The 26,820-nt window shown below is 44.4% G+C and overlaps 1 protein-coding gene across 16 annotated transcripts in view; it reads left to right on the top strand.

Annotated features, from left to right (window-relative positions):
• The window catches only part of DTNB (dystrobrevin beta), a 222,173-nt gene that overhangs the window by 106,018 nt on the left and 89,335 nt on the right, over positions 1–26,820 (top strand). For 10 of the 16 annotated variants that reach the window (XM_076332461.1, XM_076332457.1, XM_076332463.1 and 7 more), the window contains one exon: positions 17,787–17,876. The exons of 5 other annotated variants lie outside the window; for them this stretch is intronic. In XM_076332461.1, the coding sequence (XP_076188576.1) occupies positions 17,787–17,876 (90 nt within the window). Of the gene's footprint in view, positions 1–2,936; positions 3,039–17,786; positions 17,877–26,820 lie in introns of those variants that run through there. One more of the 16 variants, XM_076332468.1, reaches the window with a different exon arrangement.

Here is a 26,820-nt window from a genome sequence, read left to right as displayed (position 1 = left end):
TTTGGGTAGTGATCACCTAGTTCCTTAGTTTCTACTTTTTTGTTGAACCAGCTTTTCCCATTTTCTTAATCCAAACTGGATAATTCACACTTAAAAGATCTCTAATTCCATAGTCATCAAGACCATCTCACCTGTCTGGTAGGGAGAGCTTCCTGATGCCATCCTGTCGTGTTCTGGCTCACCAGCATTTCACCTCTTTCCAGTACGTGATCGGTTTCTGTGCTGGTCAGTGGACATGATAGGTGCCTTTTTGTCTCACGGAATAACGTAGTCCCGGGAACTATTCATTCCTCTGCTTCTTTCCACTTGGAGATTTCTTTCTTTCTCGGATTGTGTCTACTGTTATCTATAAAAATCATGTCTGATCTGGAAGAAGAGGACAGAGTGAAACTTGAGTCAAGAATATCCACAGCAAGTATCTCTGTGTTTCTTGCTTTGCAAAATACCAGGAGACAGACTCATGCAAAATATAAGCTGGGCACTGAATATTCTGCAGGGTGGTCTCTGATGCAGGAGGTGAAGCAATCCTCCACAGATACACTTTTCAGTTGCTGATTTAATTCAGGCACATGGGAACAAATACTTTATTACTAAAAGAGCAAATGAGAAGATGAAACAAGTATTGGCTTTATTGCCAAGTACCAGTATTGATCCTTAAGTACATTTTACCTAAAGAAACAGGTTTTGGTTTTTTTTTTTCTTATGTCAACATCCAGAAACTCATTCAGGATACATCTTTCAGATCATAATCTGCCAGCTGTGCTTCTGTTCTTCTGTGGGCAGGGCCTAGCCTACCTATTCCCTTAATTTGAGAAGGGGGGCACAACAGAAAATGCTAGGAAAATACGATATCAAGCACTAATCCGAAATAAGAAGAGGGCTGGATATTACGACCTGACCCTTCAACTTGTTTTCTTGGCCATGTAGACCTTACAATACACTGTTGAGATAAGGAGTAGCAGAACAGCATTTTTGTATGGGATAATGAGGGGAAAGAAAATCAACAGCTTATGGTAGGTAGGTATTAGTAGGTAAAGTATTGTTGAACGTAAACACTAATTAGCTTATGACAAGACCTCTACATTGTCAGGGGTTTTAAGAGTACCAGAATTTCATGCTGATATTCATCCTGTCACCCATGATGACAAGTAGCAGGTGCTTAGCTAAGATTATAAGCAGCAAGTCATTAAGTCAAGTCAGTAAGTCAAATTTTGCTCTTGGTTTTTGCACTTGCTCCCATCTTGGAGCACTCATTAGTTTACTTCCTGATTTGCAGTATATATAGAGACCACTGCTTCATAAATGCAGCATCCACAAGTGAGTTCTACAATTATGACCTCTTTAAGAAAGCTCTTCCTTTTTTGTTTGAAAATTCACCTTCTTCGTGCTATTGAAGGTTGTATGTATCCCACCTGCTTCTAGCCTAAGAATCCTTGTCTACTTAATTTTTCCTTGCACAGAAGGTAATCTGTAATTTGGATCACGTTCGTTGTCCTTATCAGTACCTCTTCTTCCTTCAACATTTCTTTTTGATGTGGGATGACCAGAACTGCACCTAATAGTCAAATCTGAGCCCACTTTGGTGTTCCAGTCCCATATTCTTCTGCTTGTGTGAATTGCAGGGATCCACATAGCTCTTGTGAGCCAAGACTGTCCCAAAAGCACGCAAGTAAAGAAATCTTTCTCTTCTCTGATGTGGGCAAGGATATGCATAGATCTGGAGTTGATCACAAGAATCTCAGAAATAGTGGATGTAGAAACTGCAGTGATCAAGGGAAACATAAATAGCTTTTCAACAGTGCTACCAAGATTAGTATTTTGACTAATGAGGACATGATAGAATCAGCAACGGGGCTTTAGAATCAGCAACACCCTTTGGCTTGGAGCTTTTTTGTATTTGTAAAGCAGCAAGGTCTCTGTTGCTGTCTGTTGTCCAAGACAAGACCAGGTAGACCAAAGATAATTCAGAAATAAAGATTTGAGAAATCAGACCTGTTTGGACATATGGCACGTCATCTGCCTCTACGTACCCTGCAATTGTCAACTACCAAGACTTGCTTAAAAAGTTCCTCATGAGAATCAGTTATCATTTGCTAACTCAGACCTCATACATCTGTAGAAGGGAGCTGAGTGAGATCATCAAGAAAGCCTGGATGGTAACAAAAATGTCAAGATAGGCTACTTCAGCCGTTGGGGCCGATCCTTGGTCACAGTTGTTACTGAACAACATACCAGTCGACTGCAAGCAGCTCGTATTTTGAAAAACATTGAAGTAACTATAGGTGACTTCCCATTTAAAAGCACAGAACTTTTCTGTACTCTAGTAAGCCATTTCCTCAGCGATTCAAAGGCTACACTGAGGTAACTCAGGATGAAGACCTCTACAGCACATATACTTTACAGATACCATCCCCAGCAAAGGCTAAGAAAAGAAGTTGGAATAAACATGGAATAAACACCAAAGAAACAACCTGATTCTGTAAAATGATCATTGCGTCATCCTTTGTCCACAGTTTCCTCTTCCTGAGAGGCGAGACATTTGCAGAAGTGTGGAATGGCACTAGACCAGTCCAGAACATATCTTTAGAAAGCCGAAATCATCTTACTTTCAAGTGTCATCTTCTGTCAGGCATCATGAGAACTCACAGGCAGCAAATAAATGGTAGATGCCATCATCTGTGATCACCATACCCATATTAGTACCTGCCTCTTACCAAGGTCCTGGCTCATCCCTCTTCAAGGATGGCACTTTCAGAATTCTGTTAGGAAAGGTTACTTCATCTGGCAGATTCTGCAAGAGTTCATGGGAAGAGGCTTCTTCTCTCTATACTTGCTTATTTCAAAGAAGGAATGGGGGATATATCTTTTCCTGGACCTGGGGGGAACGGACAGACTGCCTCAGGTTCAGGTAGTAATGTTTGCCTCCATCATTCCAGCTCCTCAGGCTCTCAGCTTGCAGAACGCATACTTCTCCATAACCACTCAACAAGCCCCTGGGGATGTACCTGAGGCTCGCAGTGGGACCCAAAAACATCTCTCGAAAGGTATTGTCATTCAGACTCTGCTTCGTGCCTTTGTTCTTTGCAAAATATCTAGTTGTGGTGGCTGCATACACCTGTCCAAGTCTAGTCAGGGTTGGTTTGTTTTTAATCACATAATAATGAGAAATACAGGTCTTCATCAGAGCTTCTCTGTTTGTTCAGCTGAGGTTCTACAGGGAGTAATCAGTGAAAGCCATTTCAGATTATAGCATTTCTATGATCCAAGCCATTTCCGTCTCTGCAAGGCTTGCTTGCTGGCATTGCTGAGTTGAACTACACTGAAAAGTACTTCTAAAGTAGCATAGATTATCTTAATCGGGCCGTGTCCACACATACCAAAGAAATGCTGCTTACCAGGTTTTACTTGATACTGCTAAAACTTTGGCTCAGGTCAAGTATACATATTTCAAAAAGAATATGGAAACACTGCAAAATTAGTTGAGAGAGAGCTATAGAAATATCTAAAAGCTGGAAATGTGATGCTAAAGGAGCATTATCTGTTTAGTTTATTAAGGAAGGTAGAGATATGATTTGATCGCTAGGTTACAAACATTTATACGTGGAAATATATCCAGTAGTGGGGTTTTTTTAGTCTTGCATAGAAAGGCATTTCAAGGTCCACTAACTTCTGCATAACCTCTGCATACAGCCAGTCAAACTGGATGGTTACAGAATCTGTGCGTTGAGTAGTAAGCACGAAAGCTAAAATACTTGGCTCTTGCCTCAGCTTGAAAGCGACGCTGTATTTGTCTCAGCATATGCCCATCCATATTTGGTGTAATATTTCCGAGTATTTTGAGACTTTTAGTGCACTGACCGAACCACTGAATACGTTGAAGCATTATTGGTTCATCTATCACCTAGTTTGTCAGGGCACAGAAGCACGTGTCAGTGTTGTCTTTGTGTCCTCCATTTCTTTAAACCTGGAAAACATACAGGTGTCAGCAGTTAATAATAGAGGTAAGACGGGAGACACGGGTTGTTCCCCCTTTAAAAATTTCTTATATTTCTATTTTGTCAGTTCACATATGTCTGATTACAATGTTTTCCCCAAGATTTATTACAGTTACTATTGCTCTAGGTTAATCCATGATGTAAAAGATCATCACTGACTAAAATTAAGGGCCTCATTTCCCTAGCTGGAGGCACTGTCACATCTTGGCAGCATGAAATAAAGATAGCAGGGTCGCCGAGGTTGCTTTGTGTGAGCTGAATGGGGTTTGGATCTGCATTTTAATGTGCTGAAGCTGTTCAAACTGGCCACTTTTCAGTGGCTTGGCTTCTTTTTGAAAGCCGAATTTGTTCCTAAAATTGACTGTATTTTATATACCTGGAATAAATGATGGATGAAAATGTTAGAAGTTACACGTTTGCCTGTCTGTCGACACAAAATTCATCCTGAAAACAGGAAGGATAAGGCTCAACCCATCTTTGAATGACCTCAGTGCTGCACAAAGATGAAAAGGCATCAGCAAAGCACAATAGCATTTGTTAGAAATAGATATGATTTCTGTGATAGTGATATTATAGTATGAGCAAAAGGTAGTATCCTGCCTAAATCCTTTCCATTCTGAAGAGCATTTTACATTTGTTTATACCTTCATCAAACTTTCTTCCTTCATGCTAATATAGTCCAGCTGCCACCAGTAGACTAATCCAAGAGTAAGGTTTTTTGTTTTGCTTTGCTTTCTTTCCCCAAAAGATGGAGCAAATACGGATCGATTTATTTGAAGGCAAAGTTGGAAGGAATGGTAAATGGTTACCGATACATGATTTTGCTGAAAAAACAGAACTGCTTCTGCAATTTTTTAATTGCATCCACATACTATTAGGAAGTTGCTGTTCACGGGGTTTCCTGTAGATACAGGTATAGCTAGATATAGCTGTCTGGGTAGATACAGCTAACGTAGAACCTCAGTGGAAGTCCATACCGATTAACATATATAGTTTGAAAAGCCTTTTTCATGTGAAAACCGGCCTCATTCCAGTTTTAATCTGCTCATCACAGATGTACACACGGAGGGCTCAGGTGTCTCTAGGAGGCACGCGGGTTTTCTGCTTCGTCCCCAGGCTTCTCTGCGACCAGAGCTAGTGCAGAGCTCGGCTGTGTGCCACGGCTCCTCCACACTGACCTCCGCAAAAAAATGTTAAGCCAGTCTGCATCCAGAAAATACGTTATCACCCATGGAAGAGAGGCTGAAATCAGTAACTCTTGCTGTGGGAGAATGAGAGACTTCTCTAGCTTGTGCTTGACAGCTCTGGCCTCAAGAAACCGAGGCACCAGTTTGGCTTCTGGAGGCAGAGTAGGCAGTCTTCAGTCCAGGGTCTCCCTGGGGAGGAAAGGCTGTGGTCAGCAGGTTGAGGTAGGTGATGTTCCCCCTCTGCTCCGCTCTGGTGAGACCCCCCCCTGCAGCACTGCATCCAGCTCTGGGGTCCTCAGCACAGGAAAGACACGGACCTGTTGGAGCGGGTCCAGAGGAGGGACATGAGGATGACCAGAGGGCTGGAACACCTCTGCTATGGAGAAAGGCTGAGAGAGTTGGGGTCGTTCAGCCTGGAGAAGAGAAGGCCCCGGGTAGACCTTATTGCAGCCTGTCAGTACTTAAAGGGGGCTTATAAGAAAGGTGGGGACAGAGTTTTTAGCAGGGCCTGTTGCAATAGGCCAAGGGTTAATGGTTTTAAACTAAAAGAGGGGAGATTCAGACTAGATATAAGGAACACTTTTTTTATGCTGAGGGTGGTGAAGCACTGGCCCAGGTTGCCCAGAGAGGTGGTGGATGCCCCATCCCTGGAAACATTCCAGGTCAGGTTGGACGGGGCTCTGAGCAACCTGCTCTAGTTGCAGATGTCCCTGCCCACGGCAGGGGGGTTGGACTAGATGGCCTTTAGAGGTCCCTTCCCACCCAAACCGTTCTGTGATTCGATGATTCTATGATTCTTGTGATGGGTGCGTCCATTCATTGCACAAGGGATGCCAAAAGACAGGACAGGGCCCAGCTGCGCTGCGGAGCTTCTCGCTCTTCCAGGACGCAGTGAACGCCGCCGTTCAGCAGCGGGGCAGGCTGGAAGCCTCTTTTTGTGATTTCCTGCTGTTAAAAACATGAAAATAACCTCCCTTTGACAACTGTTTTGTTGGGAACAAGCCTGAGCTGAAAGAACAGGATTTTAATGCCTGAGCTCACTTTTTTTGTGAACTAAAAAGTGAAAAACAAACAAACCAAAGGAGCCCTCATCAATGCTCCTCTTCAGCCCATGCACATCTCTCAGAGGAACCTCTGTCGTTTCCAGCCTCCTCATCCTCTGCTTTCAGTGGGAAAATATCCAAAGGGGCAATGAACTCTTCAGATCCCACCATTTCAATAACTGTATTTTGCACGAGGCAGGGAGCTTTCTGTCGTCTCTAAAATGCTGTAGACAGAATGAGGTCAGAGAAAGTTTTTTCTAGTAAGCAGGGAGTTCTGGGAACAGAAGTGTAGCTATGGCCGTGCTCAGCTGTGGATTTTTTTTTCTGCATTTACATATGTAACATTACGATTTTGATACTTTTCATCTTGCAAAATGTAAGTTTCCAAATGAAAAAAGCCGATTGATTCGATGGCATGTTTACATTTGATAGTGTTGTATCAGATGTGGAGACAGATGTTCCGTACATTTATTGAGACATTTACAAAGGGGAAATTTTCATGCAACCTTGCCTATATTTGTTACCTATGATACAACAAAACACAGTATTTCTCTGATCTTTACAGCCAACGAGCCTTTGTAAATAAATGGAGATGATTATGTCTCTTCTGTAAGACTAGGCCAAGCCCATTAAATGTTATTCGTTTTAGCTAATTTATTTTAAATTACTTCAGGAATAGATTTTTTTTTCCCTCCTGTTGTGGTCAATGTGTATTATTCCTCTTTCAGTAATTCTGTTCCCAAAGACAACCTGTCCTCAATTAGGTTAATGACGTGTATTTCCCTCTTTAAATACCCTTCTACATCATTTGTTTTCGCAGCAGCCGTGGTCAGTCTGTAGGTTATGCAGCGTCTTTTACATTGCAGATCCATGTTAGAATTTGAATGCATTGTATTTCAGTCTTGTTAATGTATATACTATGTGAAAAGATGGATGGATCGTTCTCTGTTTTTTCCTCAAAGGCTCGTAGACGTCTCTGTTGCCATTATGGGTCCTATAAACGTGTAAGAGTGACAATCATCTCAACTGCTCAGTTGTCTACAGCAGAGACAGTTCCTCCTAAGCTAGCTGCAGTAGGCTCCCTACGTAGCTTATGCGGACAAATAAACTCTTCTGGAGTGTGATAGAGCAGACCTGATTTAGATGTCCACCTGAAGATGAGAACAGTCTGGCAATGCCTGTTTTCTTTCCCATTGACCGTAGAGGGACTGCAGACAGCTAGCTCATATTAAGAAGCCTCTAGTAATGTGTGTTCGGGGAGGCAAAAATTTCTCCCTTGGACTGAGAAGGGTCTTTAAAATAGAAGTCCTTTTCAACAACCTAGCCTATAAAAGCAGTCACTGTATTTGCTACCTATAATACAACAAAATATTGCATTCTTTTTTTCTGATTTCTAAGGAGCTTGGAGACTGTAGACATTGCATTTCGTCAGCTGAAATCATGTTCTTACAGCCTAAAAAGAAAATTATTTGCAACTTAAGAACTAAAGTTGAAAGGGATATGATGTCACCTGCCTAGACAATATTCAAAAACCTTCTTTTTTCCTATCTGAGATGTTTTACTTCCACTAACTCTAACTTGGATTTTTTTTCAGTCTTCTGCTCCTAATGTCACTGATTATCTGCTCTTCCTAGTCCCTCATACTCCTGCCTTTGTTTTTGTTTGTCCTCGTTTAACTTTGCTGTCTCCGGTACCATTGATTACCCCCCTGAGTTCTGTCCTCTGGGTTTGCAAACGTATGCATGGCTGGGTAGTTTCCAGCTTTTTGATCAGACCTCCAGAAACTTTCCTCTGCCGTCAGCTCTGCATTGATATATTTCATATCTATGTCATTGATGGTGTCCCTTGTTTTTTTAAGTTCTGTAACCCAGAGTGGTTTTTATTTGCTTGGCTAGCTTAATTTGTCTTCTGACAGTTTCCAATGTGCCTTTTTTCTCCTTTGTTCCCATGTCCACATTCATCTCTCTGACATTTCCTTCTAGCTGTCCAGTCACCAATTCCACCTGAAAGTGACTGAAACTACTGTTATTGTCTGCTCTGCGATTTTTCTTTGACACAGGTGGAGTACATTTGTTTTCTTATATTCTGCTTCTTAGACCTGTGTGACCTCTAGAGATCCTAGATCCATTTTAGCCATAGTTTCAGCCACAAAAAGGTTTTGGGGAAGAGAGTTGAACAGCATGAGCCCGGGTGGATTGTGGCAGCTGGCACTGTCTATTATAGATATAGCACATTGCTATTATAGATATAGCTGGGGTGGTTAGGCATGTTTGCACCATAATACTTTATATATGCCTACATAATACCAAAATAGACTTTATTTCTAGAAAACGGATAAAAATATCTCCTTGTCTAGAGACAAGGGAGATCCCAGCTCACATGTAACCTTGCTCAATGAAGATGTGACAGTACTTTACAACAAGATGAAAGAGAAAGGGACAGCAAGGAGGAAGGAAGGGTGAGGACAAGGGTCAGCATAATGAATCAGCCTAACAATTTCAAACAAAAAATCTGTGTTTCAGTACTTATTATTAAACTGGTATCTAGATGCCTATAGGTATTTATTTTTAACCTGTGGTTTAAAATCCTCCAGGTGCAATTGTGAGTCTGTGGGATGTGGGTTATGAGAAAGATGCGTTAGGTGAGAGCGTGGAGAGTTTGATGGGGAGGAAAAAATGGTCAGAAGGCATCTGCAAGGGGAATAGTTGGGAGATTTGTACACTACTCTTAAGTGGCTATAAGATTCAAGATCAAGAGGAAAACATCTGAATAAAATATAAAAGATATCTTGGGTTTGGAACCTAGATGTGAAAGATGTTTCTCTCTTGCTGTTGGCGTGCGGATGGTCTGGGGCCAATGCAGACCTCGGAGGGTGTGCGGGTACCGGGCTCTGCAGACTCATCCTGCAGTCAGCAAGCACCTCGTGGGACTGCTGAGTAGGAACAGGAGACACAGGACCTGCGGGCAAGATAGCTGTGCTTAATCCTGGTGCTGCTTTGACGGAATCTTCTAACCTATTTGTGTGGTGAAAGCTTTGGTCTACCTTTACACCGCTTCTCACACCAGCTACTTTCACCTTTTCTGTAGTTTTCTCCTTTCTCCAGTAGTGCTGCCTCAGTTTATCTGTATGCTGCCGCTGAAGTAATATTTCTCGTTCATTCCAGTTCTTCCTCCCCCCGGTTCACGATGGGTTTTCCAATAGCTTTATTGCAATCTAACTGCTGTCACAGGGCTGTTGGGTCCAACAGAGCAGTGGTGATAAAAACGCCATGCCAGAAGGGAAGGGAACGGGGAGCAGGACTGTCCGTCAGCAGCACCCTGCAGGCAGAGCAGATCCAGAGTACTGTTCTCGGAGGATTTGGCTTTGCACTCTGTCAGCTTTCTCATCATTTTCAAATCCCTAGTTTCTTCTTCAGTTCTTTTTACTCCATTTTGCCTACACTTTTTTTTTTCCTAGCTACCTGATCTTTGTCTGCTCTGAGATTTGCCAGCCTAGTTCACCTCAATGTTTTATAACAAAGTCACAGAAATCACAGACTGGTTCAGGTTGGAAGGGACCTCTTGAGATTGTCTGGTCCAACCCCTGCTCAAGCAGGGTCAGACAGAGGAGGTTGCCCAGGACCACGTCCAGTTGGGTTTTTAATGTCTCCAAAGGTGGAGACTCTACAGCCTCTCGGGGCAACCTGTGCCAGTGTTTGACCACCCTCATAGTAAAAAAGTGGGGTTTTTGTGTTCAGATGGAATTTCTTATTGTGTGCCCGTTGCCTCTGGTCCTGTCACTGGGCACCACTGGAAGAGCCTGGCTCCCTCTTCTTCATTCCCTCCCTGCAGGTATTTATGCACATGGATTCAATCCCCCCGAACCTTCTCTGCTCCAGGCTGAGCAGTCCCAGCTCCCTCAGCCTCTCCCCATAGCAGAGATGCTCCAGGCCCTTCAGCATCTTGGTGGCCCTTCCCTGGACTCTCTCCAGTCTGTCCATGTCCCTCTTGTACTGGGGAGCCCAGCACTGGACGCAGCGCTCCAGGGGTGGCCTCACCAGTGCTGAGCAGAGGGGAAGGATCCGCTCCCTCCACCTCCTGGCAGCACTATGATGCCGATACTTTCATTTTTGTTCAAGTCGACTGTTTTTACACTTCCACATGTTCTCCCACGTTTGGTATAAGTCTCCTGATTAAGATTTTGATTTTTTTTTAAAGTAACTTAACAACAGCATACATACTCAAACAGTTTTTAATACTGCTGTCCTTCTGCAGCCACTTTGCTGGCTCTTCATTCCTCCCTGTCCTGTATCTCTTTAAATTCAAGTGTTACAAGGTCATGTTTTTTCCCCATATTCTCTGCTTTAATGATGGCCATCCGGCATGCTGCTGCTGTTGGACTGCATTACATTTCCCTGTATAATTGTATTGTGTGATTTTCAGCTTGGATATACGCCCCATCGTCTTTCCTGCATATGATAGCTGGAGGTAGGGGTCTGAAGAAGTCAAAAGGTTGTTTAGGGTGCTCAAGTGGTGGCTTCCCCATGACTTTAAGTCTCTAAGCCAGATTACACCACTGTCTGAACAGAGCGCTGCGGGTCAGTCAGAAGCATGGCTTTGATTTAGAAATTACTGTGCTAAATTTCATAGTCTGTATTATGCAGAGAATGGTGGTAATTATCCTTTTTGACCTTAACATCTATTTAAATCAATCATGGGGGAAAGTAATGTGACAGAAAACGAGATCCATCTAGATTACGTCCCGGCAACTCTTTCGAAAGTTCTTTCCCTTCTCAGTAGCCAGAGCAGCAGTGTGCAATTTTGTAAAGACTTGCAAAGTTCTGAGCCAGCATAATAGAAATTTGCAGGGATTTCTTGCTGTAAATTACAGGATTTTAAATAAATTGCCTATTTCACTTGGCTTTCCTGGTAGATTTTCAGAACAGAAATTAATTTAAGACACCAAAAGCACCATTTAAATACCTTAGTAATTTACTGAGTTGCTTATAAAGCTGCAGAGCCAAGTCTTAGTGTGTAAAATTTGGGACAGGAGCCAACAAACCTTTCAAACCCCATTCTCACTGATGTGCGGTTACGTGTTCGAGCCCCAGGCATGACTGAGCACCCAGACCCAAACCTTCAACCATCACCGCTGAGAAGTAGGACAAGGAGGAGTGTCCTGCAGCTCTGTGCAGATTCCTCTGACCTCATTTTTCTCTTCCCACTTAATATTGCTTCCCTTCTTCCCTCAGAAGAGCACGGTTAACGTTATTTCTTGCTATCTTTCGACTATTGCTTTGCATGGTTTTGCGTATGGTGGCTGTTGTTACATGAAAAGTGTGGGAAATGTCCTATAAAATTACGTTTTAATGCTGCTTTGAAGAATTCAGTTACAGCATGTGGCTAATTTGGGGGGGAGGAGGTGGTATTTTGTCTTTAATACCATCTTCTGAAAGCTAAAAGATTCTGTATATAGTTATAGTATAGTTCTGAGTTTCTCAACCAGTGATATATTAATTTTTTTTGAAAGCAGAACAAACCAACCCACAGCAGCGTGTCTGACGGCTCTCCGAATTCAGGCCATGTTAACGGCCAGGCGTGATTCTGAGAGATGTCTAAAAATTTTCTTGGAAGATGAAGATATGACTCAAAGTGTCGGATAAATAGAAAGTTACTTTCTAAAGGCTTTTTTTCAACAATGAACTTCCCCCGACTTCAGGTTTTAAAGGCAATCTCAGAGAGGCACAAATACAGCTGGGGCTGCATCAGCAGCAGAACCACCCCGAAGTGTCCCTGTCCCCGCCAGCCGGCCATCCTTTAGTGGTGCAGGCACCGCGGGCTGTGGGCCTTTCTCTCTACAGTCAAGGAACCGATCCAGTTATATTTTAATCATGAAAAAAAAGGAGAAAGGAGAAAAAGGAGAAAGGCATTGTGGTGTCAAGAGATGACATTGCTGTTTCTCTGCTCTCAGGCTATATAAAGAAGTGTTTTTGCTGAAATACATGTCTGAAAGTCGAAGGGATACCTTCAGATTCCTGAACACGTTATAAAACAATCGGTCCGTACCCATGTAGAGGGGTAGGGAGTAAAAATAGCTGACATATCTATGTCGTGAACAACTTGTGTCAAAGAATGGAAATTGGGTGGTTCTGCCTGGGTGGGTGGCTTCATGAAGGAGGGGGAAGCACTAATTTAAAATCTATTGACTCATAAAGCTTTTGACGCTATCCCACATGGTATTTTCATAAATAAACTAGGTAAATGTGGACTGGTTGAAACTGCTGTTATGTGGGTGCAACACCAGTTGAAAAATTACAGTCAGAGAAAGAAAATATCAGTATTTCCTACCAAAGAGGGAGCACGTGTCAGGTGGGATCCCACAGGGTCTGTTCCCAGTTCAGCATTAACTCGGTTTATTCCTTGGCACCTTGCGTGGTGAAATAGGGAACACGTGTACATAAATTTCATACCGACACTATGCAAGGGAGGTACTGGAGATTCTTCAGAGGGCAAGCCTTTAATGCAGAAAGGTCCTGTAGATCAATCAGATGAAATTAATAAAGACAGCTTTGAGCGACAGAAAATAGAATAAAATGCATGAATAAGAAGTAGAGAATGACTGACTAGACGGGCCTGTTGCTGAAAAGTGTCTGGGGGATAGTAATGGATTAGGAGCTGAAAGCAAATCAACAAAGTTCCCACAAAAGCGGAGATGATAATGTGATTGGGGTTTGTAGTAACAGGAGCGCCATATCTAGGACAGCTCAGACAATGATTCAGTAGCGGTGGCGTCCACCTGATGTGCTGTCTTGACTTTTGGACAGCAGAAGCTAAGAAGGTTGTAGGTGCGCTGCAAGTCCAGAAGCAGCTGATGGTATTGACAGCTTGACCTTCCAGAGAAGGAGAGTCTTCTGCTTTGGCAGAGCTCTTGCAGCGGTCCCCATGGGCAAGGGATTGGTGAGAGGACTCGGTGTCCACCTGGGGAGCGGGGAGGAGGAGCACCAGATTAAATTCTCAGCAATGGAGGTTTCAGATGAGTGGTAGAAACTGCCTAGAGGTTTGTTAAGTTCTGCAGATCCATTTCAGACCAGGTTACGCATTACAGCAGCACACTTTCTAAGAACAGTTTAGGAAAACATCTGCTATCTCATCCATTTGATCCCCCTTTGAGGAGAGGGGTGGACTGGAGACCTCTGGAGGTGCTTTCCACATCACAGTTCTAGTAAGTTAATTACCAAGCCATAGAGCTGTTCGGATTTTCTTTAATTTAAAGAGTATATCTAAGTGTATTAGATGAAACAACTTCAACAGGAGACAAAACGTCCACATAATGTTCACTAGCAATATGGCTTGAGCAATATGGAGAAGTGATTCCTAAGTTTTTGTTATTTTCATTTTGCTTAAAATTATTTAGCCAATTCTATCCAAATTCACGATTGGCTTGGGCTACTCCAAAATTGCCTTTTAACCTACAAGTGATTCACTGGGGAAAAAAAAGAATAGAGAAGAGAGGGTCAGAACTGCATTTATCGAGGCCAGAGAAGAGAATTTGTTCTAATCAACACATGCGATTATGAGAGCGTCCCTGGGAGCTGTAACTCGGTGGCTGGTGACCAAGAGCTGTGTCCTGGTTGTGTGGTGCAGCAGGGCTGGGTGAAGCTCAGGTCTGGTGAGATGGCGTTCAGAAGAGAGCCAGGAGTAATGAAGAAGGATGGAGCTGGGCTGTGATCAACAGAGGTATTACAGGGCTTTTTCTCATCCAAATAAATGAAATGCCTCAGAACATTTTTAATACAATGCTAGTTCATCAAGGGTATCTAATAGCCTTCCAAAATACAGTGACTACACTTAAACCTCAAAACACCAGAAATGTAGAGGTAGAGGATTATGTACATTTAAACATCTGAAAGCAAGTGAATACAGAATTATGATGTATGACATCCCTGGATGGGGTGGGGAGAGGGAAGTAGGAGACGAGTCAGCAGCCTTGGGGTGCGACGGGGAGAGCTGAGAAGCCGTCTGGGAGCGAGGAGGCAGCAATCCCTGACTCAGCCCAGGTGATCCCCGGCTCAGCTCAGGTGATCCCCAGCTCAGCCCAGGCAATCCCCGGCTCAGCTCAGGTGATCCCTGGCTCAGCCCAGGCGATACCCCGCTCAGCCCAGGTGATCCCCAGCTCAGCCCAGGTGATCCCTGGCTCAGCCCAGGCAATCCCCGGCTCAGCTCAGGTGATCCCTGGCTCAGCCCAGGCGATACCCCGCTCAGCCCAGGTGATCCCCGGCTCAGCCCAGGTGATCCCCAGCTCAGCCCAGGCGATCCCCGGCTCAGCTCACATGATCCCCAGCTCAGCTCAGGTGATCCCCGACTCAGCCCAGGTGATCCCCGGCTCAACCCAGGCGATACCCAGCTCAGCACACACCTTGCTCAGTGTTTCCAGCGTGTGAGTGGCCTTTGAGTAAATCCCTGCCTGCGAAGCGGGGCACGCAGCAGCAGAAGGCATCAGGAACAGTTCAGGTGTAGTGACATTACAGAGATGCCAGTTGCTTCATAGGAAAATGAGAGGAGGTAGGCTAGTGATGTTGCAGATTTGGTTACCTGCAACAGGGAACATTGCTGGGTGGGACAGGGAAGCAGAGGGATACACCAAACAATTCTGCATCCTAACTGACGCCAACGTGAAATAAATTCTTAAGATATAGGTATATATACAAGGTTTGTGATTCCCTTTCCTGTCCTGTCGATAGCTCTGTCATGTATTGCTTCTACTTTTTGCCATCCGCACTGCTGCTTAGCTGTAAATTAGCATGCTACAGCTGCTTTGAATGAGCACTAGCTGCTATACAAACATTCAGTAGGTATCATACTGACAAAGTTTACAAAGAATTAAGCTTGTCCATAGTTATCTCAGGCTTTCCCGGAGGAGCTGAATCCAGAGGAGCTGAATTCAGTAAAAGGCAAGCCCTTTGGAAACAAGAGTTAAAGGTACATGTCAGCATAACTTAAATTCTGCTTTCTTTGAATAATGAGTCAGCACAGCCACGACGGCTCTGCTTTAGGGGACAGACGCAGTCTGCCTTTTGCAAATAGAGCGGCACGTTCAGCCAGGAAGGTACTAGGACAGTGGATACGAGTTTAATGCTTTTTTTTTGAACCACGAAGCTTGTGTTTATGTGAGTTTTGCAGATCAGGATTACCTACGCTAGCTTTTATATTTTAATACTGCTTCTGCTCTATGAAAGCAACACGCAAACCTACAAGATTTTTACAAGACCCCGGTGCAAGCCACAGAATGCCACTAAGCCCTGCACTTTCTCCTGCCCTCAACACTTAGATATTCTTCTCCATGAGAAAATATCTGTACGCTGTAGTTGACACAGCCTGCCAAACACAGCAATGAATTCTTCCCAGGATGCATCTACTTCTTTTGGTGATAGATTTATCAGGAGCTATGGGCTTCCCCCCCCCCGGTGACCCTCTTTCTCCATCTCTCCTGTAATCAAAAGCCTGATGTGACTGTGTCTTTACTCTTTCCATGATTCCATATAGCTGCACCTAACAAAGTAAAGCAGCCAGAACACATGCAGGTGGTTCCTACTTGGTGCCATCCTGGGAGGGGGCGGAGAGGAGGGTGTCAGCATGCACCCCAATTCGGCATTCCGTGATTTTCCGAGGTTTGGAGGCTGCTGAGCAATGTTCTGGAGGGGGCTGGGGTACCACCAGGCAAGCTTACCTGCGTTCACAAATGTGAATGAAAAATCAGATACGTGCTAGGAATGGTGTTCAGACACACGTTAATTTAATCTAACTCTTATTTTTCTTCCAAAACCAGGAATGCTAATCACTGTCAAAGCTATTTCCATTTTGAGTTAAAAATGTGGTCATTTCTGCTGGGCTTTTTCCTTTTCAAAAGAGCATGTGTAATGAGTTATAATGAAAAAGGTCTTGGAATCTTAATTGTTGTGGTTGCAGCAATGTGCCTGCTATAAAGCATATCTAAAATAAAGCTTTTCAGCACTTGCCAGTAGTCAGGCTTCACGAAGTGTAGATTGCTTAAAAATTCTTCCGTGCAGTGGTTAATGTTAAGTCTCTTTCTTATTACAAACCCATTATTACAAAGGTTGCTCATTGCCTGGAGGGGTTGATGTGGATAATTCCATTTTGCCTCTTTTTTATAAGGTCTTATTCTGCTTCTGGCAGACTTCTCTGACATGTTGCTGCACATAACAGAGAAGAAAAGAGTTTATATGTCTAAAAAATGTGAATTCTGTTTTCATAGTATCAGTATATTGATGCTGAAAGCAATAAATGCCATGTTTATAAAAGCTCCTGAAACAAATACTTCCTGGACGTGTGTGGAGAAAGAATTAACTGCAGCTTATAAATTGAAAGAGTGGCTTGAATACCTGACATAGAAATGAAAAATGGAATTTCTTGTACACTTGTGTTTTAGGAAGAAATGCGTATTATGCTAAAATAATAGTGATACATGTTCGAGAATCGTTCTTTAGGTAACGGTCTGATCTCATATCTGCACAGGACTTTCCATCTCCCAGTAGAGTGGTGCTTTCTCTACATTTCATGTGGTGGAACAGCAGACTGGAGTCCTGTAGGCAAAACTTCACGTGGATGTGGAGGAAATCCAGCATAGCAGAATTGGTGTATCGCTCTTTTGGGTTGGAGAAGAAAATGTTGCTGCCTTTGTGTGCAATGCCTGGGATAACAAGAGAACCATTTTGCTGTATTCTCTCAGGGTTTTTGAGATGCTGCTCTCGCAAGCGTGGTAGAAACCAGCATGTTTTAATTGGACCATATAGACAAATAGTTATTTATGTGGGATTACTACTGACAAATATTTCTTGCATTCAATCTCTATTCATAGAAATATTCAAACCTATCGTAGCTTTATTTTTATGAGTCCTCAAAACAAAAAAATACGATGTCGTTTAATGAATCCCTGTTAGAGGGTAGTTCTGTTGATACCAACCACTAATTTTTTAGTTTTTTATCACCTTCCTCGTATTTTCATTTATCATTATGAAAGAAAGAGAAGAGACTAGATGCTTTCAGTTCTGATTTTAGACATAGTAATAAAACTGCAACCCAATGTGGTTTGGGTTATTTTTGGAGCTGCTTGACAGCAGAAGGGTAAGTTCTGTTCAGGTTGGAGGCTCCAGTCCCCCCGGCCACGGTGGCTCTGGTTGTGCTCAGCGGTCTGTTCCCAGTGGCTCCCTGAAGACCGCGGATCCTGGTGGAAATGTCACCGCTGCAGTCGGAGGCTGCCTGATGCTTTTGATCGTGTTGCTCAGGGCAGTCCCGCTCTCCCAGAGTGACAGCAGGCTCAGGGAAGCTCACAGCTGTATTCATTGCATATTTAGGTACCCAAATGTTTCTCTAATCTGTGTTTTAATTTTTAACTGCAGAAGGTATCCTTTTCATGTGACTTGCAGAAACATACTTACATTTTTAATTACTCATCTGTTTGTTTTAATTTTTAACTGTTTGTTTCGTTAACATTCATTAATTATTTGCTTTGTATTTATGTTGTTTATGTTTTGTTTGCTCTCTTTTGCCTTCATTGCTACTAGGTTACAGTGCAACCTGGATACTGCCAGCCGATTAGCTGACGAGCATGCACTGATAGCAACCTATGTGAACCGGCTGCAGAGTGGTGCACGGTTAGTGTTAGGAAAGCGCTCCTGGAGCAGGGTCGGGTACAGTAACACTGCTTCCTCTGGGGAGTGATGTTCCAATCAAAGGTATTTGGCCTCCGTTGGCAAATAGAGGGAAATGTGGTTAGTATTCTCCGAAATCTTCTGAAAATGCACAAATATGCATGCATGCATGCATGCACACACAAATATGCACAGGGGAAAACATCAGATGGGAAGGGATGAGTCTGTGTCCAGTCCCACCCTACTGCATTCGCCGTGTTACAGAATCCCTTACATGAACTGATTAACGTCGTTCCAAACGGGTTAGATAATTTTTCTCTCCATGACCATTCTGGAATCTCGTCTTTCACCAGTCTACTGGTGAAATTTCCACCTTAAATTTTTTCACAGCCAGCTCATACCCGTTAGTTCTTGTGCCAACACTGTCCTATAACTCCAACTGTTCTTCTTTCTCCTTATTGCTTTTACCTCTCCACCCCAAACGCAGTCGCAGACAGATGTCCCGTCCTGTCACCATCTTCATTACCTGGGCTAGGCAAGCAAGCTCTTTCAATCCCATCAACATGACCTGCTTAATATGACTGTTTCCTTCTGTGCCTTTCCAAAAAATGTTAATGCTTTGAAGAATTAATTTCTTTTATCTCAGCTTTAGTATTTGTGCATATTTCTATTTCATGTCTGTGTCTGTGTAGAGAAATTTTACCCTAAAGCCCCAAAAGGCAGCTCTCCCATTTCATCACAGGACACAGCCGGGAGGTTTTCCATATTCCACTTTTGGACCTAATTAAATTATGCCTTTACAGAGCCAAAGCTGTGCTGGAAAGGAAAGGAGGTTTAGTGATCTGGAGGCTATATGTAAAGGCCTTGCTCTATCCATGTTGTCATCCTCTGAATAATATTTTTAGAGTCCTATTTCATCACTCTCTAATATAGAAATTTGTATTCCAGTGCTGTATTGATGAAGTGCGTTCTGGCTGTCTAGATCTCTGCGGAAAGTCAGGGTTTTTTCTTGGTAGTGAATCACTGTTGTCTGCTATCACCTGCAATGAACTGAAAGCCCATAATATTGTCCACAAGACAATAAAAAACAAGGAATTTCAGACTCTCACCTTCACTCAATTACTGTAGTCATAGCATTTTGAGATACAAAGGAGTGCATCTTGAAGAGTATATGACAGATTGAAATACTGTACGTAGCTCATAGCTGCCATATTACAACCAGTTGGAGAAGAGGTTTTCAGTCTTTTAGGTCTTTAAATTTAAAAAAATCATTTGGTACTATTACCAGAGTAACAGCGTACTCCTAGAAGGAGCCAAATGCAAAGAAAATAATTTAAACCCTAGTTTCATTGTGCATGGGAGTGTCTTCCAAGTCAGCATGAGACTGATGAAATCGGCTCCATTGTCACGTCTTTTGATCTCCACCCTTCGCCCCCCCCAGAATCTCATATAACAGTATATCTTTCTGCTTTTGGCAGGCTGTGTGGAGATCCTCAGTGTACTCCAGCCAGCCCTTGCAGACCGTCTCTGTTTCTGACTGACTGAAATAACAGTAAATCTCACTTACAGACAGCATTTCCTGTAATAACCATCACTTGCTTTCTTTCTTCTGTTCTCCTGTTTGCATCTGCTCTTGGCTGCTGTTGGAGACAAGGTACAGGACTGCTGTTCTGGCCCAGCTGCTGTTCTTATGCTCCTCACGGCCACTCTTCTGTCAGGGCAGTATAGCCTTCAGGACCAGGAGGAGACCATTAGAGCATCTTCTCTGTCGTCTCACACCAGTCTCACAGCAGTGTCCAGGCATTTGGGCATTTAAGAGGCATTTGGACAATGCCCTTAATAATATGCTTTAACTTTTGTTCAGCCCTGAAGTGATCGGTCAGTTGGGCTAGATGATTGTTGTAGGTCCCTTCCAACTGAAATAGTCTGTCCCATCCCATCCTATCCCATCCTATCCCATCCTATCCCATCCTATCCCATCCTATCCCATCCTATCCTATCCTATCCCATCCTATCCTATCCTATCCTATCCTATCCTATCCTATCCTATCCTATCCTATCCTATCCTATCCTATCTTATTCATAGAATCACAGAACGGTTTGGGTGGGAAGGGACCTCTAAAGGTCATCTAGTCCAACCCCCCTGCCGCGGGCAGGGACATCTGCAACTAGAGCAGGTTGCTCAGAGCCCCGTCCAGCCTGACCTGGAATGTTTCCAGGGATGGGGCATCCACCACCTCTCTGGGCAACCTGGGCCAGTGCTTCACCACCCTCAGCGTAAAAAAAGTCTTCCTTATATCTAGTCTGAATCTCCCCTCTTTTAGTTTAAAACCACTAACCCTGTTCATCCCTGTGCTGAACCTAATACCTTGTTTCTCTAAAGGTGTAGCTTTCAGAGAACACCGTGATGGAGAAGCCACTCATTTCATTGACAGTCTGTCCCAGTGATTAATTGTGCTGACTCTTTTTAAAAAGAGCCCTACCTCAAATTTGAACTTATCTTTCTTCCACTTCCAGTCACTGATTTTGTGTATACTTACCTTTGCTCTTTATCGCCCAGCATCTTTTCATGTCTTTCAGCCAAACTTTGAGAGCCTTTAAGCCATGGCTAGCTGGATCCCTGAGATTTTCCATCATATTAAAAATTATTTAATTCACTGATGTCCTCCAACCAAAAAGTGCATCCAGGCTACATAAGGAATATAGCAAACAGAGCTCAGTGGACTTCATTTATCTTACAATAATACATTTTTCTTTTTTTTACCTACTGTATGATTGCGGTAGCAAGCCAAATTGCTTAAGTGCTTTTCAAAGAAATAATAGAAAATCCCCACCCTAAAGGATGTGCTGCAGGCAGACAGCTGCAGAGTGCAGCAAGTTATACCATATACAGTTAGAAAGCTTATGGAGCTGATGAGTTGTGCTTTATTACTTGGACAGTTGTTTGTTACATATTGCTTAACCTCAGCATTCATAACTTACATTCCACATCATTCAGCAAGCCTGCTTTTCCCAAGTCCCCATGAAGCATCTATTTCAGCTCCACTTTTCAGCAGAAAAATTAAGTAGCCCTACCTGGAGTGCCATTATTTTTATGTATTATGTATTCTGCATTTCCTGCAGAAGACAGCTGGCCACAGGATTTATGTGTTTTACTTTTGGTCGGTTGATCTAGGTGGAGGGATGGGTGGTTAGCTGCTTGGCTGGTTTGATTTGGTTTCCTTTAAATTCCTGACTCTCTGAAACTGCAATTGTCTGCAGCACTCCTAATTTTAAAGCAGAATGAAAGGAAAAAGTCACTTTTCTTAAAGATATTCTTCTGTCCCCAAGATCCTTCCTCTTGGCTCACCATCAGTTGACACCTGGGACGTGTGGCCCTTCAGGTCAGTGCTGGAAGAATAATCATAGAATCATAGAATCATTGAGGTTGGAAAAGACCTCTAAGATCATCGAGTCCAACCGTCGACCCAACACCACCATGCCCACTAAACCATGTCCCTAAGTGCCGCATCTACACATCTTTTAAATACTTCCAGGGATGGGGACTCCACCCCTTCCCTGGGCAGCCTCTTCCAATGTTTCACCACTCTTTCAGTAAAGACATTTTTCCTTACATCCAATCTAAACCTCCCCTGGCACAACTTGAGGCCGTTTCCTCTCGTCCTATCGCTTGTTCCTTGGGAGAAGAGACCGACCCCCACCTCGCTACAACCTCCTTTCAGGTGGTTGTAGAGAGCGATGAGGTCTCCCCTCAGCCTCCTTTTCTCCAGGCTGAACAGTCCCAGTTCCCTCAGCCGCTCCTCATCAGACTTGTTCTCCAGACCCCTCACCAGCCTCATTGCCCTTCTCTGGACACGCTCCAGCACCTCAACGTCCTTCTTGTAGTGAGGGGCCCAAAACTGAACACAGTATTCGAGGTGCGGCCTCACCAGGGCCGAGTACAGGGGCACGATCACTTCCCTACTCCTGCTGGCCACACTATTTCTGATACAGGCCAGGATGCCATTGGCCTTCTTGGCCGCCTGGGCACACTGCCGGCTCATGTTCAGCCGGCTGTCGACCAGCACCCCCAGGTCCTTTTCCGCCAGGCAGCTTTCCAGCCACTCTTCCCCAAGCCTGTAGCGCTGCATGGGGTTGTTGTGGCCGAAGTGCAGGACCCGGCACTTGGCCTTGTTGAACCTCATCCAGTTGGCCTGGGCCCATCGATCCAGCCTGTCCAGGTCCCTCTGCAGAGCCTTCCTACCCTCGAGCAGATCAACACTCCCGCCCAACTTGGTGTCGCCTGCAAACTGACTGAGGGTGCACTCAATCCCCTCATCCAGATCATCGATAAAGATATTGAACAAGACCGGCCCCAAAACTGAGCCCTGGGGAACACCGCTCATGACCGGCCGCCAACTGGATGTAACTCCATTCACCACAACTCTCTGGGCCCGGCCGTCCAGCCAGTTTTTGACCCAGCGCAGAGTACACCTCTCTAAGCCGTGAGCCGCCAGCTTCTCTAGGAGAATGCTGTGGGAGACGGTGTCAAAGGCCTTGCTGAAGTCCAGGTAGACACATCCACAGCCTTTCCCTCATCCACTGAGTGGGTCACCTGGTCATGGAAGGAGATCAGGTTGGTCAAGCAGGACCTGCCTCTCATGAACCCATGCTGGCTGGGCCGGATCCGCTGGTTGTCCCGCTCATGCCTTGTGAGCGCCCTCAAGATGAGCCGCTCCATAACCTTCCCTGGCACTGAGGTCAGGCTGACAGGCCTGTAGTTCCCCGGATCCTCCTTCCGGCCCTTCTTGTAGATGGGCGTCACATTGGCAAGCCTCCAGTCGTCCGGGACCTCCCCCGTTAACCAGGACTGCTGATAAATGATGGAGAGCGGCTTGGCGAGCACCTCCGCCAGCTCCCTCAGCACTCTCGGGTGGATCCCATCCGGCCCCATAGACTTGTGAGCATCCAGGTGGCGTAGCAGGTCATTGACTGCTTCCTCTTGGATTACGGGGGGTTCATCCTGCTCGCCGTCCCTGTCTTCCAGCTCGGGGGGCTGAGTACCCTGAGGATAACTGGTCTGCCTGTTAAAGACTGAGGCAAAGAAGGCATTAAGTACCTCAGCCTTCTCCTCATCCTCGGTGACAATGTTCCCCCCTGCATCCAATAAAGGATGGAGATTCTCCTTGGCTCTCTTCTTGTCATTAATGTATTTGTAAAAACATTTTTTATTGTCTCTAACAACAGTGGCCAGATGGTGTTCTAGCTGGGCTTTTGCCTTTCTCATTTCCTCTCTGCACGACCTGACGAGATCCCTGTACTCTTCTTGAGTCGCCTGCCCCTTCTTCCACAAGCGGTAAACTCTCCTTTTTTTCCTGAGTCCCAGCAAGAGCTCCCCGTTCAGCCAGGCCGGTCGTCTTCCCCGCCCGTTCTTCTTACGGCGTACGGGGACAGCCTGCTCCTGCGCCTTTAAGACTTCCTTCTTGAAGATCGTCCAGCCTTCCTGGACCCCTTGGCCCTTCAGGACTGTCTCCCAAGGGACTCTCTCAACCAGCGTCCTGAACAGGCCAAAGTCCACCCTCCAGAAGTCCATGGTTGCGGTTTTGCTGCCCCCCCTCCTTACTTCACCAAGAATCAAGAATACTATCATTTCATGGTCGCTAAGCCATGCCTTCTTTTGCTGTCCTCTGCCACTTCTCAGCATCACGAATTCCTAAGCAGTTTTGGAAGGAGCCTAAGATCTCAAACCTCCCCCCATGATGTATCATCCTCTTACATCCTTTACTGATCGCCCATCCTTAGCCAATACTTTGGTCGTCCAAGCTCATTTTTGTGTTAGTATTTGACAACAGGGCACTGGCATCTCGGCTTTCTCTTTACAGACTGCGTTTGCCCCCATTTTTCTGGGCATGGTTTCATGAGAGCCTCAAGCCAATGTAAGGGCGGGGTGCTGATTTTTCCCCTTTTTCCCCCTGCCCCGTTCATCCCGCCAGTGCACCCGCTCTCGCCTTTGTGTTAACTCCCGCATTTACGCAGCCACCTGCTGAGCTGGCTCAGGGAACTGCCCTGGCAGAAAACAAGTTATTGTTTTGTCAGGCCAGTCTTAAGCCAATTCAATTTCCTTTGCTGGCTCATCACGTTGCCCCGACACCACTGCCAGCGCAGCAGTGGAGGGCAGAGGCTGCAAACGTCCCTTTCAAGTGCCTGCGCACGTTTGGGTCGAATCAAAGTGCCTGCAGAAGCAATACTTCCCGTATGCGTTTATCACGTTGCCTCAAACATTTCCATTGACACCTAAAAATCCGCATCACTTCACCCTCCCTGTCTCCCCTCGGGGTGCTCATGTTCTGTGGCTCCAATCAGTTTGATTCTGTCCCGTTGTCTCAGTGCCTCTGCGACAGACCCGGGCTGTCCCGAGGATGACGCTTCCTCGTGCATGTCAAAGCCTGCCCTAGTCAGACCTTTCTGTCTGTGTTACCCACTGCGTCTCCAAAGGAAGACGTGGGAGAGCTCACGGATTGACTAATCGGTGCTGTATAAGTAGCACAACATTGTCAAAACAGACCAAACCACCTGGCACGGTATTTTTGAGATAGGGAAATCTATAATATTACCTTTCCAATATTCTGCTGCTGTGAAAATCTCTGAACGCTCACTCACGTTCCCTCCTCCCTCCTGAGCTCTGGGCTTAAGCCAGGCTTATTCTTCCCCTTTGCTACCTTTCCTGTTCTCCGTGAGCTGCTGTCCTCTAGTTTGTGTGTTGGCTGTCGCTCCGGGCCCTTTCCGCACAGGCAGCACTGGATGCCGATGGGACTCATTTTGGCAGGGGGAAGGTTCACAGTTTGCAGTGCTGCTGCTGTCCCAAAGGACAGGGAGCTCCGCAGGACTCCTATCGAGGACGGGTTTTCAGGGTAGGAATACTTCGCAATGTCTCCACAGAAATTAAAACTACAAAGAAGTGGGTTTTCCTCCGTGAAGCGATGTAAAGAATTCTGCGGTATTTTGTAGGTTGTGTTTAATGCCCTCTCTGTTAATCCGACAGAGCTGTAGGTTGCAGTAGTGGTTCATTTGTTCAAACTGGTTTCTATTAAAGAACACGCAGGAGGGCCAGGAGATGTACTTGAACTCCGCTTCCTCTCCATCTGTAAAATATTTCTAAAAGCAAACACAAAAGGATTTATTTTTTTTTAAATTACAGGTTTTCTTCAAGAAAGTAAGAAATTGTCAATAACTGTTTTCTAATTCACTTAGATAAGAAGAGGTAATAATTCCAGGAGCTGGGAGAGGTATTAGGAGATCCCAGATCTCTGGTATATCATGCCAGAATGATCTGCATTCCTATAAAAGCAGAAAAACACTTGTACAGACAAAATTGCAGAGGAAAGCTAAACAAAAACAATAGCAAATTCAGAAAGTGGGATGGGAAAGATTGTTCTCCTTCACCAGAAAAAAAAAAAATCAGAAAATGAATTAGCATGAAGGCGTGTGAGAAGTTCATCAAGCCTAGTGTAAAGACTCTGTTTTTTCTTCTCTCAAATCTGTTTTCCCACTGGTTTAGCTCACCTTTCGCCAGCTCCTTCCTTTGCACTGTTTCGCTGAGTATCTTCAGGTCTTAATCCAGCAGGCCAAACGCAGAGGTGTAATAGTGCAATTTATACTCATCGTAGACCCATCTGTGTAAATTGTAGTCGTACATCTATTATATTCAGTCCAATGTTTCTATGCCATCTCAAACGCATCATCTGGCAGACTTTCAGAGTCTTAAAAAAGATCAAGTTGTTAAATTCGGCATTACAAAAAAGAAATTAAATCTACATTTTTAAATAATGTATGCAATATAGATTTGGTTCTTTAAATATGGTTAACATAAATCTGTGAAATTTAAATAATGTAAACATAAACCTGTGAAATTAAGCTTAAAGAAATGTAAATTACCTTGTGAAGTGGTAATGCGGACTAAAAGCAACTTTTGCCGCGCACTAGGCGTGTGTCTCTTTCTTTGCTACTGTCTGTGGCGTGATCCTGATCCTGAATTTCGCTGTAAGCGCATACAGGTACAGCGCTGTGTTATTTGTGGTATTTGTGAATCCCGCATGGAACACCAAGGACAGCATTAGGAAGGCTGTGTTGCAACATGAAGGACATTGCTCATTTCCACCTCAATCCTGGTTGTTTTCAGTCAATAATGGTTTGGTTTATATAACTAATTCAGTGGCTTCCCTTTTAAAGGGAGACCGTGATGAGAAATCTTTCTGCAGCAGTGAGGCAACAAGCAACTACTGAATAGTTTGGCTGGATGGTGGCTTAAAAAGTTGCTCTTTCATTTGGCTTTCCCCTGCTGATTCTTTGTGGCCAGGCCACTGTGCCACCAAAACGGAGCTGGTAATAGATCTTAACGTTGGCTGGTTTCAATTAATACAACCTGAAAATTATCGTTTGTCCCCCTGTGTGTTTATAGTTAAAAAGACAATTATTTGTGAATAGTAGAAACTGATCCAGCGCTCCAGGCACTAACTGGCTTACCAGGCTGGATTAATCACGTTAATGATTAACATGCACAGAGGGGACGATGCCCGTGTTAAACGCGAGAAAGATCCAGGTGCTGCCTTTCACGTCCTAATCTTGGGGATCTGTCCCATTTGCTGTCTCTACTTTTCCTGTTTCAAAATTCAATGTCCCTTTCTTCTGTCACCTCATGGTGCTGCCGCTGTTGCTGATGATTGTTGGAAATATTTTTTAATACCTCTTTCACCAACATTTCCAAGACAGCTACAGCCTGTCTGCACGAGGCAATACGAGGCAGCTGGAACCGTTTCATCCTCTGCTAGCTGAGGTGTGAAGGACCAAGTCTCAAATTACCACGTCTTGTACGTTTGGGTGTTGTAAGGTGGTAGTAAGTCAGGTGTAAGTCAGGCTGACTTACAAAGTACTATTTGCATTTAAGTTGATGTTGTTCAGTGACGGAGTC

The sequence above is a fragment of the Aptenodytes patagonicus genome, chromosome 3 (genome assembly GCF_965638725.1).
Source record: "Aptenodytes patagonicus chromosome 3, bAptPat1.pri.cur, whole genome shotgun sequence".
NCBI classification, from domain to species: domain Eukaryota; kingdom Metazoa; phylum Chordata; class Aves; order Sphenisciformes; family Spheniscidae; genus Aptenodytes; species Aptenodytes patagonicus.
Note: the sequence above shows the minus strand (reverse complement) of the source record. Positions and strands in the feature narration are given on the sequence as shown.